This window comes from Cibotium barometz, chromosome 46, assembly GCF_041138505.1.
Source record: "Cibotium barometz isolate CiBa-2024 chromosome 46, ASM4113850v1, whole genome shotgun sequence".
In the NCBI taxonomy this organism is placed as follows: domain Eukaryota; kingdom Viridiplantae; phylum Streptophyta; class Polypodiopsida; order Cyatheales; family Cibotiaceae; genus Cibotium; species Cibotium barometz.
The window spans coordinates 2853655-2870804 of NC_141091.1; the positions used below are offsets into that span (position 1 = coordinate 2853655).

Genomic DNA, 17150 nt, shown 5'->3' on the forward strand with positions numbered 1-17150 from the left:
AACAAAACCCAAATCGCAGGACAATGCTCTCACAGTAACTTAATGTTCTTCTTGGCACAAGTTAAATATGCTATACAGAGGGAGCTTTCTTCTTAATGGATTGTTTATAGGAAGTGCTGAAATGCCGGTTTTGAGAGATTGACCAGCCTTACGAACCCTCAGCATGCCATATGGGCCATCGAGAATTGAAAACATAATTATTCAGTGAACTGTGTCCCTTTGAGCCTCATTGACACTTGCATTGACTTTGTTTCTAAGATATACCAGCACTCTATAGTTCCCCAATAAATTTCTTCCTTCTTCAATGCTTTTTCGAAATTTTCCCTTTACGAACATGAAAGCGCTGTAGGCCAGATGGTAAGGTTTCAGGTAGCTCCATGGCAAGTGAAGGTATTGGGTTGAGTACTGTCAAAAGCCTTATGAACACAAAAGCACTGTAGGCCACAACAGGTAGCTGCATGGTTAAGTGAAGGTATTGGACCGCTTTGGCAGGCCAAGCAGCCTTGTGCTCCAAAAGGCATACATGAGCTGGCAAAAGTGCTCACCAGCTCACAGACGGGCAGTTCCTTTGTAAAGGGCAGTACAAACTGGGCTCTTTATTCTACCAAATGCCATGGTGCCATCTCAGCAGGTTATCATGAGTACCACTCCTTTCTGAGCTGGGCCGTAGGCTGGGTTCATTAACAGTGGGGCAGCTCAATGGACAGCCTCGAAGTAAAAGCGGCAGTAGGTCTATTCACAAGCAATAGACAACACAAAGCTGATTCGCTGAAAGTGCGCCAAATCAGCTTCCTACACCTGTTTGTAAGCCCAGCCTGAACTTACACTACTGAGTTGCATTGCAAATGTGGCAATTCATATGCATGAATTCAGAACTGAAGTTCCCCTTTAATTAATCATATGACCCTTTTCCCTTGCATCAAAAAAACATCCCATGAAGGATCTTTTGAGCTAAACATTAATGCATCTTTGCTTTGATAACCCCTTCCAACACTGAGGTGATATCCCCCATGTCCTACGAGCAACATTTTAAAACCAAAGACTCTGCTGGTCGATCCAATGAAAACCTCTATACTAAAGCTACTGCTTTTTCAAAATCAGAAGAGCTAAAAACACAACAATGGGATCGACCAGAAAGTCCAGGTAATATGAAAGAAAGTTTGCAATTATGAAGGTGAGGCAGCAGCATGCCTTCCAGTTTGACCCTTGGACAGCCGCAAATCCATGCCTGTTTTGAATTGAAAAAATGAATAGTCTGTCTATTACAATTAGATGTTTCAGCCACAAGCCAGTGTCGCTGGATTGTATCCTCATAACAACTTCTCTGTACGTGTCCTCTGCTCAAATATAAAGCAACTCTCCAGTGTGATAGCTATCGGCTAATGTCACAGTGTTACCACTGGTCTTTGGTGCCGTAAGCTGATCATATCATGAAATCCCGTGGACCAGATATGTTGATGAAAAATCTGATTCCATTGTATCCTGTCAAAATCTGACCGAAATTCCTGTGCACAACTTGCTTGGAATGCAGTCATGATTTTTCTGAAACAGAGCTGGAAAAATCAGAATCCATGCCCTTGGCCTTATCTGAAAGGGTCTTTGGTGTTGCATGTATCATCTCATCTGACTCTGCCATGAAAAGAATACAGAATACAAAATCCTGGAAAACGCCAATAATTCTGAATTGCAGCTCCATTGTGTCTCACACAAGCATGAAAGTGAGCATTTTCATTTTGTTCAGGATCCTTCTGTAGCATCATCAAGGCTTCCTAGAGCTGTATCCTTATTACTATTATCCTCTACATTCAGCTCCACAGAACCTTGAGCTTCCATTTTTTTTTTAATTTCCTCTTGTACTATTACTGTGCGTAGCTCAACAGAGGATTGCAATAGCTCCACTAATCTGTCCCGCAAACTTTTTGGCTCTTTTACATGCTGGACTTTCTTTGAAACATCGTGAGCTAGCCTGGGTTGTTCCAAATGAATTCCTCGCTGCTGCCAGTAGCCTACTCCTGGACAAACACCCTGAAACAAGAGTAGCTTGTCATGCACATCCTTTTGGTTTCCATGTATAACTGTACATGGCAAACAAATCATACCTTCAATGGAGCACTTGACTTTCCAGGTATATCTGACCCTTCTTCTATAAAGCCTTCCGAAGCCCAAGAAGAACACCAGCTTTCATTATAAGCCTGCCTATCTGCGGCAGTGGAGTTCAATGACAACCACGTGTCTCCGGTTTGTGATGATTCACTGCAAAAACTTCCAAGGTATGTACAGTGCTCCGCATATAATGATATCTCTGGGGTCATAGGAAACAGATGCCCTTCTGTGCTGAATATATATCTGTAGAGTGACATGTTAGTTGGTGTTCTCTCTCTCTCTCTCTCTCTCTCTCTCTCTCTCTCTCTCTCTCTCTCTCTCAAGGATGACACGTTATGTGCCTGGACACATGAGGTTCTTCTGCTGCCTACTTTATTGTACACACAGGGTCTATGAGATTACATCGACTCTGTCTATCCTTTCAGGAGCTAGTCTTTTACTTTTTTCATGTTGTCTTGACATCCAGTTTACTAATGGATACATGTAACAGCTTTTTGGTCTCATAGTCCCTTCTGGATCTTTCATAGATGTTAATAATATCTTTCTTTCTTTTCTCTCTCAGGGTGTCATTGGTCAGTGATGTCTTCCCACCACCTTTGGATTGAGTCAAGGAGATTTGAGAGCATCAAGGAGAGTGGTATACCATCTATTGGGGGCTGATGCTCCTCTTATGTTTCATGTTTCATGTTCCTTGTATTCCATGATGAGATTTCCATGGAAATTTTTGTATTGTTCCAGTGGGATAGTTTTGTTTTGTTCTATTTTATTTTCTATTCCATGATGAGATCTTCCATGGACATTATTGTATCACTTTGGTCTCATAGGCCCATTGGGACCTGGGTCTTTAGTAGACGCATAATCTCTCTCTCTCTCTCTCTCTCTCTCTCTCTCACGAGCGAGGCTCTCTTCTCTCTACAAATGGCATCAAGGCATAGTCTTCTTGATACGATCAGCAGCAAGGCGCAATCTTCTCGATCCTCAGGCGACGAATCGCCAGGGCAGAGGCAGAAGTGGGACGGCAGAGCTCCGTGCAGTGAGGGAAACTATGGCAGGGGCACGCATGAGCAGTGGTGGAGATGTGGGCATCAGCAAGAGCCGTGGCGGGGGCATGCACTGACCACGAGCCATGGTAGGAGCGCGCACTCAGCAGGGGCCATGGCGGGGGACTTAGGTTGAGGGCATAGGCAACGAAGAGGGCGGGGTACAAGTAGCACCCCCCAATAAAAAAAATTCTTTGCAAGATAGGCGTGGGCGTGTTAAATATTAATAGTGATGAATGTGGGAATAAACAGGTGCTAGATGGTTGTGTAAACTCGCACCTATAGTGCATGTGAACAACCACTAGTGTGAAAGTTCTTTTGTGTATGGGAACAACCTCTTAAGAGGATCTTATGTAACCAATGATATATGTGGGTAACACCTCTTATGGACACTTGGCATCATAGGTTTGATATGTGGCATATGTGGTGGCAACCTATGTATACAACTTGTAAAGGGGGGTCTTTCCTATAAAAGGACATCATTATAATGTTATGTATGCCTAATCTTTCAAGCTTATCTCGTGCCCTCTCTCAATCACTCTTGTTTAAACCTTGTGATTAACCCCTAATACCCTACATCTGGTATCAGAGCCTTTGCCACTACTATGCACACTCAACATTACCACCGTCTGAGCCTCTGCCGATTTCTTTCACCGCCTGTCCAGAGCCAGCCCCGCCTTTGCCCCAGAGCCCATCGTAACTGCCCCAGAGCTGACCTAGTGGCCAGCGAGCCACTGCCGCCCAACCTGCCAGCTGTGCCACCCATCTCTCCGGCGAGCTAGCGTAGGGGCAAACATCACCACTAGAAGTTCCACCAGATCCGACGGTGCTCAACCCGTATTTGCCACCGCACCTCCAAGATTGGTGGCTTGACTTTTTCCTGGCACTCCATCCTCCACGCCCCTCAGCAGTTGCGCTTCGCCATCGTCGCCAGCTGCCCGGGATCTTGTTCATCACTGGCAAGACTTATATGTATTGGTTTTTTTTTTTGGGGCCTTTCTCTCAGAGATATCTTTTTGGATGAGGCATCCATTGGCACTCCTGAATTCAATGCAAATCTAGGCACTTCTGCATCATCAATGCAATTATCTTTCCGGAGCATTGTTTAAGCTTATTTAGGTGTACATCTTGGTTTTGGTATTCTCTTGTTTCTTGCACATAAATCTGCTATGGGAAATCTCTTATTCTGAGGATGCCACAAAGAGCACCAATTTCAGACCTTTCTAGGTTTAGTGGATTCATGACAACCGAAGACAGTCTTGACACTCCCAACTATTCATTATTGTGAAGCTTCATGATGAAGAGTCTTTTGATAGCCAAGGGACTGTGGGAGATTGTTGATCTCATTCCCCCCCCCAAAAAAAAGACAGGTTCTTCATGTCCAAATCCATAAACTTGGCCATATTATCAAACTCATCCTCTGCCTGGAGGAACTATTCTCGAAACATTGTCTCAAACTCTAGACTTGGTTTATTCATGAGTTCTCTCCATGTCAGGGCTTTCCCCTTCAGGAGACCCCCAACCATCTGAATCTTCCCGGCTTCCGGAAATGGGTAGAGCTCTAAGTGTACATTCCTGCTATTGAGCCAAGAATCAACCAATTACTGCCCAGCTGACGTACAACCACCTAATTCCGCAAAAGTTGGATCTCTTCCCGGAACTCTGCCCGGAGTGTGCCATCTTCTCCTCGAAGTAAGCTTTCTCAACCCCTCTACCATCTCCTGCTACACCTCCAGGTGTTCCCCCCACCCTTGAGGATGATCTTCCTCATGTTTGGAAACCTCATCAACAAAGTGGAGTCGTGCCGCCATGGTAAAGGGAGATAGAAAGAAAGAAAGGTCTGCTACTGCAAGATACCTATGTGACCGATTCTGAAATTCAGAAAAGCCGGGGAAAGAACATGCGTTTCACGCAAGAAACTGCTCAAAAGCATGCAAGACAAGGTGACCCACGCACGAGAGATGAAGAGCTGGCTGAGAATCCTCCTCAACTCCAGGGCTGTGTGCAGTCCTCTGCGCAACACCCACTGGCTGCAACTTCTGTCCGGCTGCTGTCCTGTGCATCATCTGCCTAGCTGTAATACCTGCAGTAGGCGCCCAGTTCACAGCACAAACCAGCCTTAGTAGACAGCCACTTGATGTCCTCATGGAACCCGCACATGATCGCTTTTCTCTGCATGTCTGGCAGCAGCCTATTCATAGGTGCTTGCCCCATGCTAAACAACCACATACACCATGAAAAACACAGACAATCTGCAGTGCTGACAATGCAGAGACAACCTGCGGTTTCCTCCGAAAAAAAAGGATTTCCCACGACAATTTCACCCGCATGCATGCATACAAATCTCCCCTTCTCCCAAAATCCACATCAATCCTATCCTGCCAGCAAAACCCTATAGTAAGCACCTACTTCTTGCAGATTCAAAATGCAAATATGGTGACCGTGAGATACCTGGCTTCAGCAACCTTCAAAAACACAAACAACATGCAAACCTTGCTTTACCGCCTCCATACTTAGGTTAGCTCTGATACAAACTGCAAGGGACTCCTCCCAAGGATCACCTAATACACATGAATAAACAAGATTAGAGAAACCAGGTAAGCTCACCATCCAACTGTAAGTTTGCGTGCCAAACCTCCCCCGAACCAGGGCTAAGGTTCCACTCCCACAAGTCCATGCCAGTCATACCTGGTGTCCCATACCACTAGTGCCTACCCTTGGTAAGACTACCCGTGATCCGCCATGTCCATGGTAGGTGTAAGCCTCTTGGTCAAACTATATGCCCAAATAGTAGTGCAAGAGAACCAGATCTGCCATCTCATATGAGGTCTTTAATTCAACTTTGAACATCCTCACTGTTTCCAGTCAGCAGCATGTCATTGACATAAGTACGAGCACAGTTAACCCCCATGATCCTCTTTAACATAGAGGGCGCTCTCAGTTGGATCCGCTTAGTTGCACGAGCCAAGATGGCATGGAGAGTCATCATTCAGTCTCACTACAAAGGCAGCCTTGGTATTATTGATCCTTCTATGCACAACACAGCCCTTCGGGGCAAGTTGGTCAGCCCTCAAAGGACTTTCTCATGGCCCGTATCTACACCTGCACTCCACTTCTTAGCGGTCTCTAGTTGATGGATCTTCACAGCGACGAGGACCCATGGCCTTAGCATGGTGTTCGAGGGGACCGATTCGCGACCAGCCTCTTCTGATCCTAGGATAACATTCATTATGCGCTTCACTGGTCTCCCCCAATCCCAGGCGAGGGCAGACTTCATCAATTTGGAACCCCTTGATTACGCTTCCTAGTGGCAACATGCTTGGCTACCATCCTCACCGCTGGCCCGGTCTCTTGGAGAGAAGCTCACACCTTAAGATGGATTGCCGCAGGCTTAGGAGAGGAGCCTAGCTAGTGCAATGCCGTTGTGTCTCCAGAGGGTGTCCACATCTAGAATAGAGAGCCGAGACCGACCTCCAACTGCCAGCTGAGTGCCCATTGCCAAGCTCCTGTGTGCTATCTACCACAAGAAAAGAGGAATCTTCCGTGGCCGCAAGCTGTCCCATAGTGGCTTCCAACAACCACAGAGGAAGCACGCAGGGATGCCGTGTCTGCTCGTGTGCTGCTGCTTGTTGGCATACTGTTAACCTCTAGCATCTGAATCATGTGGCCCAGACAAATAGTGCTCTCAAAGAAGGGATGTCGAGAGGGGAATCCTTGGGGGCAAAGGGATTGTGCCACTGCCACTCTCTAGGATCCCACTGTAGACGCATCAGTGGGCCCTCCCATAACCATAATCTCCAAGACTCTCACTGGCCTTTTTGGGCTAAGGTGGCTCATCATGCCATCTGTGGCCATGAAACCCGATCACTCTCACCCTCTGCAAAGTGCAGCTGTGGAGGTCCTCTATCGAGGAAGGGGGGGGGGGGGGGGGGGGTTCCAGCTCAATCCACCCTGTGGCCTTATAGAAAAAGCCATGAGGGTGCTTCCATTTGTAGCATGGACTGCCATCGGGATACCATGTCTGGTAAAAACCCCTACCCACTCAGGGAGAAGTGGATCCTGGACCAGTACGAGCCGCACAAGAGGGATGGAGTCGTCGATGTCGAGGGTGAGTCTGTCTCTGCCTCGGATCCACGGTCACCGCGAAACGTTTCACTATTGAAACGAAACGATGCTAAAACAATTTATTTCGGAACAAAACGTTGCAGCAGGTTTGGTTGCGGATCCTCCACATTTTCACCATGGACGATGCACCAGCCCACACCACAGCCTCTGCTTCTGAGACAACACCAGCCCTAGCATATGAGGAGTGGGACAGGAGCTCGCCCCCCTTTCTCTCATCACAATATCATGACAGCCCCTTTATCAGTAGCCCCAATCGGGAGGAGCCCACATCAACACTACTGCAGCGTGGCACATTTGGCGTGCTCGCTGCAGCAAGACCATAGAGGCCACTACCATGCCACGTGCTGAGCCCATCAGGAGCATATGGACAGCTTCGGAGCGGCTCTCAACGTATTTGAAAGCACACAGAGGCTTTTTTGCGGATTTGGAGCAGCGATCCTTTCCTTGGGGTCAGAGAGAGTGAGGTTACTTAACATTACAAGCCACCTGTTTGCCTATTCCCCCCTCCCCCGCATGGTATGAGAGAGCCTTCTTCTGTGAGCTGCCAGCCAACAAGGAAGAGCCCGTCTCTCTCCCCTATTCTTTTTCTTGTCTCCCATGATTGAGAATCGATTAAGTACTTAGCCGATTCAGCTGCATTTTTGGTAACTAATGGCAAGATCTTTTCTTTTTTTTTTTGGGGGGGGGGGGGGGGGGGGGGGGGGGGGTAGATCAATCACACAAGAGGTGGATAGAGAGAAGAAGCTACAATCAAACCTATCTAGAAACCATCCATCAAGCAAGCAAGATTCAATAGAGCACAAGCAAGAGGGTAGGGGAAGAGGGAAACCTCACAAAGTATTCTAAGAGACCCCCCGCACCCCCCCCCCCCTCCTCTGATGCAACCTCTGTCCGAGAGTGGCCAGCAATGGTGGGCCCTAGAGGAGTTCTTAGTGAGTGAGCCCGATCCATCTTGCAGCCAGATGCCCTCGATCCATAGCACCACAACCCTCCGTCCGACAGAGGTAGATCCAGGAGATTCTCCACCAATATGACATGCTACCATCACACAGGCTTGACATTCCCTTCGCCATCAGATCAGTTCTAGCCAAGGTGGGTATCCTCATTAGCTGATCACCACATATCTCACTCTACACATCTCCTAAGTACATGTACATACGCTAGTGTTAGATGTTTTCATTTTTAGTTTTCCATGGCTTGGTATATCCATGGTACAATTGTATCACTTTTGGTCTCATAGACCCTTGGGGTCTTTCGTAGATGTTAATATTACTTTTTTTCATTCTCTCTCTCTCTCCCTCTCTAATATTAGCTGATCACCAGTTTTTTCCAGCCTAGAGGGGTGGAGAGAGAGGCAACAGAGCCCATCACAGTGGATACGAGAGTCACAGCACGCCTATGAGAGTCACATTGGATCGGGCACGCACACTCTAGAGAGTCGGACCCCGACCACCCCCAGCTCCTCAGCCCCGGATTCAGGCGATCCTGGCCCACTATCGAGCAGCCTCATCCTCACAGCAGACTATCGACATCTCTAGTCTTCTGGTATCACCCATGATGGACATCCTCGATGGGCCCTTGACGTTTACACAAGGTTGATTGACTGTTTTTATTCAGCTCTTCCATATGCCATCACTTATTATTGTACCCTATACCTGGCAAGTAGGATCTAGATTTTTCATCTTGTATAATCTCAGAGTCTGAGATTTAGCTTTCAGTTTTCAGTTTTAGTTTACTGTTGTTTTCTCTTATTTCATCCATGACGAGATTCCATGGACACTATGTACACATCATTTTGGTCTCATAGACCCTTTGGGTCTTTTGAAGACGTTAATATAACTCTCTCTCTCTCTCTCTGTGCACACACACACACACACACACACACATAATAGACACAAACTGTCATCTGAAATAGGAATGCTTCAAGTACACTCCACTTAAAACTTCTTACGGATAAGGTCCTTTCTCCACCAAGTTATCTCCATCAACTGCAAGGTCGAAAAGAAGCCAAAGGTATTTGACCTGAGTTAAAATATAGAGAAGGCCATGTTTCAGTATCTTCAACCAAAATTCAGATGTTCAAAACCCCCCAGCCTAAACATAAACCCTAAAGGGTACAATAAAACTAAATAATCTATATCCCACCTCAAAAACAAGAACACTCTAATTCCTGCTGCTTTTGTCTTGTCTAGTTAGTAATTAAAACATGATTGGCTTTTGCATTACTAGAACATACAGTTTCTGCAAGAAAGAAGCTCTCCATGTGATCATCTTTTACATGTGACTCAACATCAGCAATGTGGCAATACCCGCATGGACAGCGCGCACCATATTGTATACTAGCCACAATATCACGACCTACATCTAGGTACCTGCAAAAGCAGCCTGAACCCATCAACTCATCAATCCCACATGCCTGCCAACAAATCAGTCCACTGTATGCACATTTTCAATGTAGATCGTTTTCCTAAACACTTTCAAGTATAGAGATCACACATGGAGTCCCTAGTTGCTTTGTACAGCCAATAAGTGCTCTCAATCAACTCAGGTCGTAGAGGATAGCTTCGTTGACCTGGCTGCAATCAGGCAAGCAAAGCCTTACACAAGAGAAAAGCTCAATACAAACCTCTCCAAAAAGGCCTGCAGCAATACAGCTTATGTTTAATTCATGAAAGAGCTTTGATTCTTATTTCACAGCACCAGAAGAAAAAGTGACACTTTCCAACAAAACACACAGTAACACGGAAGGATAAGGTGAAAACCATTGGATTTACCTGCACGCTCGAGGTTGCCAAATTGAAACCTTCAGGAGTGAACCCATACCTTTTCCACACATTGAAAAAAGCTTTGTGAGTGCGTATGGCAGGTTCCAAATCTCCAGCAAGAACCTGTTACATAGATTTCTTTTTGTTCAATCAGATAAATTCCTTTTAGGTTCAGATATTTGAGGTAAGCAGCAAAAGAATAATGTGACACCAATGGCCTTCTACGGAGGTTTGCCTATAGTAAAGCTATAAGCACCATGGTGGACAATACAAATCAAACAGAAGCATATGCATGAGTTGTGGCAGTCCCAAAACATGCAATTGTCCACCTATATCACCGAGCAGGTTCTCATGCATGACATGAGAACATACACCCACAATTTTCAAAAACCAAAAAGTTGGTGAGTCATGTATTGAAGGACTCATGGTGTCAAGGGCCTTTGTTGCAAGCAAAATGTACTTTAGAAATGGCCTTAGGGCCATTCTATCTACACAATGTGCTTGAGCATAGGATCTCCTCGTGGAACGCTCTTGGTACATGACTCGAAATCTACAAACAAACCAAACAAACAAGATGGGGGTGCAGGCCTGACTCACCTCCCAACCTCGACAGCCGTGGGCAAGCCCACAAGACTTGGCTGTCCCCACTGAGCCACGAGTTGAGCTAACTAGATGGACGTACCGACCAATCTCTACCTCGTGACGTCCCATACCACCACAAAGCTACCCTCGCGGGCCTCGAGACTGCTGCCGGCCTCGGTTGCATGAAGCAGGTGCACGTCTGCACTAGATCCAAGCTCCTGACCATAGAGCTCTCACAAAGACACGCGAGACTCTATATGACTAATGACTAACCTTGGCCACCCTTTTATAGGCTCTTGGCCGGTCATCGGGCATCCACACTTGGGTGCCCACCCGTCCATACGTGGGTGCCCGCCCGTTAGTCTATCCCTAACTCAGCTCGCCATTCAGCCTGCTCCAAGCTTCCCCAAACCTCGAAGCTAGTCTTGTGTGGGTGTAGCACACGGTAGATACACACTGTGCACATGACATACTCCCCTTCCTCTAAGAGCTCACTCTTGAGCTCACTAAAAAGCCAGGTGTCCCCACCGAGCCACGAGTTGAGCTAACTAGATGGACGTACCGACCAATCTCTACCTCGTGACGTCCCATACCACCACAAAGCTACCATCGCGGGCCTTGCGACTGCTGCCGGCCTCGGTTGCATGAAGCAGGTGCACTTCTGCACTAGATCCAGGCTCCTGACCATAGAGCTCTCACAAAGACACGCGAGACTCTATATGACTAATGACTAACCTTGGCCACCCTTTTATAGGCTCTTGGCCGGTCATCGAGCATCCACACTTGGGTGCCCACCCGTCCATACGTGGGTGCCCGCCCGTTAGTCTATCCCTAACTCAGCTCGCCATTCAGCCTGCTCCAAGCTTCCCTAAACCTCGAAGCTAGTCTTGTGTGCGTGTAGCACATGGTAGATACACACTGTGCACATGACATACTCCCCTTCCTCTAAGAGCTCACTCTTGAGCTCACTAAAAAGCCAGGGTACTCTCTCTGAAGAGTAGTCAATGTCTCCCATGTAGCGTCCTCCTCAACACGATCCTTCCACTTAATCTTGTATTCCGTGATAAGCGTATTACACAATCTTCTTTCACTAAATCCAACAATCTTTTCAAGTTCATGTGGAATAAATGTCATGTCCTCGACATCTATGATTTCTTGAGGAGTAACTAACTGGTCTGTTCCACCCAGTACTTCCTTACGTCTACTGACATGAAGGCAAATCCAATTCATATGCGACTGAACCAATCCGTCATGTAATACGAAATGGTCCACAGCATAGTCACAAGGGACGGGGGACGGGGGACGAGGGGCGGGGACAGGGACGGGATGGGGGACGGCCATAAGTAGGGAACGGGGACGGGGGAGGGAACGGCACTCAAAAAATACTTTTTTTATTATAGAATGCACTATATATCCACGCATCTCTGGAATCTTGCGTGTGTCTCTCTCCCATGTCTCTGCTAGGAATACAATGTCTGCATCTTCCAATACATCATTGAGGCCTGCCCCTTTGTGCCAAGGGAAACCTTTGCAATTCCAAAACATCACTTTGAGGGGTCTTCGGGTCCCATGGACAGCGAGTCCCTAGAGGGTGTTACCTGATTCTTTTGCTTCTTGTCTTGTCTCACGTGCCTCATAAGACTCACGTCTCTCTTTTTGTTGTTTGGGTGTTCTATCCTCAGTGACAAAGTAAGGTGTCCCTTCTACTCTACACTTATTCTACTTTGGAAGTACATCAAAATGAGCACAAATTTACACTAAAATGGTAAGCTTTTGAGTCATATTAATAATTAAGTAGAGTCATGACTCAAGAGTCAGGAGTCAGGACTAAGCCTTAAGGAGGCAGAATACATGGACGGACTCAAATGAGTCAATGACAAAAAAGTGCTGAAGACTAGAGGCTAGAGGCTAGAGCTAAGTAGTAAGGCCCATGAATCATGATCCATGAATGATCATCCACGTGAAGTGCTCGCCTCATGGTCATGGGTAGCTTGTGCCAAAGAAGCATCAAGCTCATTCTCAGTCTCATCCTCAACTGGCATGCTGCTCCTGCACCTCATCCTCTTGTTGCTCTTCTTGTTGACTCATCTCCCACTCGGTGAAGGAATCTGCCTTCTTGGTCACGCTCTTGCAAAGCATTCGCAAGTTCGCGCTGATGAAGACAAGGTCATTGGCACGCTCTACCCCGAGTCGGTTCCTCTTCCTAGAGGCAATGTGGCTGTAGGTACTCCAAAGTTGCTCCAAGCAAGAGAAGCTAACGGCCTGGCTAAGTATGCGGATGGCAAGCTGCTGCAGCTCCGGTCCATCTAAACCAAAGACCTCCCACCATAGAGCAGCACCAACTTTGGAGCAGTCAACCTGTGCATCATGACAGCCATAGGAGCCATGAAATGACCTGTACATCGAAAGCTGGTCCCTGATCTTGCGCCTAACTGATGCATCAGGCACAAGACGATCCAAGATAATCCTCCATCCAGCGCTCACCTCCCGGTCGCTCTCCTGCTTGTTGCCTTGGAATTCTGGGTCCACCACATAAACTGCTGCATGCAATGGAGAGTAGTAGGAATTCCACCTTCCTATACACAAGGCATGGATCTCCTTGTATCTGTCTTTGTCAGGCACGAAGTCTTTCAGCTTCTCTATCATGCGATCCATGGCCTCGTAGACCTTGCCTATGCATGGTTGCATAGCGTCTACAATCCTCAATAGGTGGACTATGGGCCTCACCATAGCATCTGTGGTCTTCACACGCTCCCACCAAGAGGCGTCATCCGCCCGTAGCCTACACTCTTGGCTAGTGTTTGTATGGGACTCTTGCATGGCGACAAACTCGTCGCTAAGGAAAAGCCCCCTCAAAGCACCGCTACAATCCTTCAACCGGCCCAACATGAGAAAGTTGTAGGCAAACCGGGTGTCGGAATATTTGAGGAGAGAGAGACAGGACCTCTTGTTGAACTCATGCCGAAGTCTTTGGTGGTTGAGGACAAAGGAGACCATGGTGTTGGCCTCCTCAATGAGCGGGCTGATCCATGGTAATGCCCCGATGTCCTTGAGGAGGTTGTTTAGGCAATGAGCCATACAAAAGGACACCGTGACATGTCCATACATACCTTGGAGAATAGCTCCCGCCGCCCTATTGGAAGGCTCCCCATCTGCAACAAAGCCCACTACATGCTCGGGGCCAACGATCATAGTTACCGCGGAACGGCGTTCCGCCTTCCTGGAACGCCGAAACGCCGCTCCAAAGCGCAAGGCGTGCCCGGAACGTGGAAACGGGAGCCGGAACGCAGCACTTGCCGGGGAACGTGGCGGAATGCGTGTCGGAACGCCGGAACGCTAGGGCGGAACGCACGTTCCGGGCGTTCCGGAAAAGTGTACTTTCGCTAAGTCGCCGGCGGCCGTTTTTTTCCAGCGTACGGCTCTAGTTCGCTTCTGCGCCTGCTTCGTTGGCTGCGCCTGCTGCTTGAGTGCTCTCCCTACCACTCCACCCTTCCTCTTGGCTGCCCCCTTGGCTGCCCCACACTCTCCATTCCACCTACTACCCCACCCTTCCTCTTGGCTGCCCCACACTCTCCCTACCTTGAGCCTTGGCTGCCCCACAGTGCACACTCTCCCTACCTCCTCTTGGCCCCTCCTCTAGGCTCTTGGGCCTTGGCAAGTTGGCCCCTTCTTTTGCTCGGGTGGCACTCGTGACTCGAGTCTTGAGCACTCAGCAGGTAAGATTTAAAATTTACGCAATGAACATTGGATTTTGGAGATTCTAGTTTGCTGCGTTTTTTTCCACTTTGTGGACACTTTACTTATGTCTCATGCAAGGGCATTTTGCATGTTTTTTTAATTTTCAGCCATTTATCAATTTCAATGGCACCTCCTCATGGCAGAGATGCAGAAAACAGATCCCCTTGGTGGAATGAGGTGGATCTTGTGTCCAGATAGGGTCACGCAAGTGGAAGTGCCACTTTTGTGGATCCATTAAGACTGGAGGCACGGATCGTGTGCGAGCCCATTTGTTGGGGGTTAGAGGCAAAGGCATTTCTGTTTGCCCTACAGTGTCAGGAGCAGATATCATACGATTGCAGGCACTTGCAGATAGACTTGATGCAGCAGGGAGTCGGCCCTCTGTTCTTGATCCTCGAGGTACATCATCATCAGCTACACCTGCAGGCGTGGCATCTTCAGCGAGTGCATCTACCCCATTATTTGGGGCTGCTCCACAGCCATCCGCACATGGAACAAATGCTTCCCAGACCCAGGCTTCACGAGGTCCAGTGCAGGCTAGTCTTGTGGCATCATGGCACCCTGGGGGGAGGGCACAAGTAGATGCATCAGTGGCACGGTTTTTTTGATGCTGCAGATGTTCCTTTGGTAAAGGCCCGCAACCCATACTTTGCAGATATGGTGAAGGAGATTGCTTCTTTCGGACCTGGCTATGCTCCACCTTCATCCGAGGCATTGCGCACTACACTTCTAGCCACAGAGAGGACGGCCATAGAGGATGCCTTGGGACCCATTCAGGATGTATGGCGTAGATGTGGCGTCACTATCATGGGTGATGGTTGGAGTGACACCAGGAGCCGCTCCATTCAGGGTATCCTTGCCTACTCCAGAGGATGTAGCTTTTTTATTAAAGCTATTGACAATTCAGAGGCGGGCAAAACTGCAGAGAGATTGGCAAATATTTGGAGTGAAGCCATTTAGTACGTGGGTCCCAATAATGTCATCCAGTTTGTTTCTGATGGAGAGAACTCAAACAGGGCAGCAGGGAGGATCATTGAGGATAGGTACCCACATATTTGCTTCACTCCTTGCATGTCACATGGGCTCAACAATCTCCTCAAAGATATTGGTAAGATGCAGTGGGTGGAGCCTTCTATTGAAATGGGCAATCACATTGTTTCATTTATCACTCGCCACCACTACATTTTGGTTGTATTTCGACAGAGATCCCCAAAGGATCTCTTAAAGTATTCAGATACACGCTTTGCATATAATTTCCTTATGCTAAAGCGTCTTTTTGAAGTGAAGAATCATTTGAGGCAGCTTGTAGTTTGTGAGGAGTGGGATGCATGGCGAGAGCGTACCTCAGTGTGGCAGGTATTCGATGCAGGTCCATTGTTCTTGATGACACTTTTTGGGACACTGTTGAGGTATTGTTGCAGGTTGTGCGGCCAATCATTCTTATGTTGAGGCTTCTTGATGGAGATGAGCCTTGCATTGGCAAGGTGTATGAGGGGATGGACAGGATGATTGAGAGAATCCTATCTCTATAGACTTTGGATGGGGGTAGGAGACAGGAGCTATCTCGTCTTGCGACAGGCAGGTGGACAGAGTATCACTCTGCATTAGAGGCTGCTGCATTTGTGGTGGATCCAGAATTTCAAGGCAAAGGACAAGAGACAGATGCAGAGGTTGTGTAGGGTTGGGAGGATATCTTGAGGAAGCTTGTACCCAGTGCAGATGATAGGAGGAGGGTTCGTGAAGACCTTTCCTTCTATCGACAAAAGAGAGGCCTCTTCGCTTTGCAGGATGCACAGAATGATAGGTTCAAGATATCCAGTGCACGGTGGTGGGAGGATTATGGGGCAGATACACCATTGCTGCAAAGATTGGCCATTCGAGTGCTTAGCCAAGGTGCTAGCTCCTCGCCATGTGAGCGCTTATGGAGCAGTTTTGGGAACATTGCAAGCAAGAAGAGGAACAGGCTTGGTGTCCAGAAGGCAAATGATCTCGTATTTGTTAATGCAAACTTGCGTTTGCTTAACAAGTTCAGGGCTGAGTGTACTCCAGAGCCATTTATTGGATTTTGCCTTGATCTTGATGACAATGATGGTGAGGATCAGCCAGAGGGAGAGGATGATGTGGAGCAGCATGAGGATGAGCAGATTGAGGGACAGCCTGGACAGGAGGATGAGATCCCACTTGCTGATGACTAGTCTTTGACTCACCAGTTACCTTGGCCCTTGAGGCTAGTTTTGTACTTGTCATGCGATGTACTTTCTTTTTCAGTTTCTATATATCCACATGCGATGTACTTTCTTTTCAGTTTCTATTTGGAGTTTGGACTCTTTAAATTTTTAATGTTTAAGACTTTAAAGTTTAATCTTGGATATTTTAAATGTTTTATCATTTTAGTCCTAAATGCCGACATGTCATATGACGTGGCGTTCCGCGACGTTCCCGATCCACTCCCGTTCCCGTTCCCGCTCCTGTTCCAGCATCCGACGTTCCCGGAACGTTCTCGTTCCGTGGTAACTATGCCAACGATCTCCATGGTGGTAGCCCACTCCGCCGCAAGCACATCCGCGCTCTTCCCAGTGCCGGATGCATCATGAGATGAGATGAAGTATATCTCTCCATGGGAATATGCAACCATGCTGTGAATACTCCTCTTGAGGGTGTCACTCCATCCATCCACAAGGAGGGAGACTCCGTTCCTCTCCCATTGCCGCTTTGTGTTGTCAGCCGCTTGCTCTACAATGCGCTTCTCCTTCTCGAGCAATGTAGTGCACAAGCTCTCGGACTAGGGGGGCGTATA

The 17150-nt window shown here is 47.7% G+C and overlaps 1 protein-coding gene across 8 annotated transcripts in view; it reads right to left on the reverse strand.

Annotated features, from left to right (window-relative positions):
- Positions 1-1141: 1141 nt before the first annotated feature.
- The window catches only part of LOC147611807 (Glycosyl hydrolase family 47 protein), an 89073-nt gene continuing 73064 nt past the window's right edge, over positions 1142-17150 (reverse strand). For 2 of the 8 annotated variants that reach the window (XM_086783649.1, XM_086783651.1), the window contains 6 exons: positions 10043-10156; positions 9765-9844; positions 9505-9640; positions 9220-9290; positions 2100-2346; positions 1142-2025 (listed from right to left, as the gene is read on the reverse strand). In XM_086783649.1, the coding sequence (XP_086639775.1) occupies positions 1738-2025; positions 2100-2346; positions 9220-9290; positions 9505-9640; positions 9765-9844; positions 10043-10156 (936 nt within the window). In that variant the 3' untranslated portion in view covers positions 1142-1737. Of the gene's footprint in view, positions 2026-2099; positions 2347-9219; positions 9291-9504; positions 9654-9764; positions 9909-10042; positions 10157-17150 lie in introns of those variants that run through there. The other 6 variants (XR_015263594.1, XR_015263595.1, XM_086783650.1 and 3 more) reach the window with 6 other exon arrangements.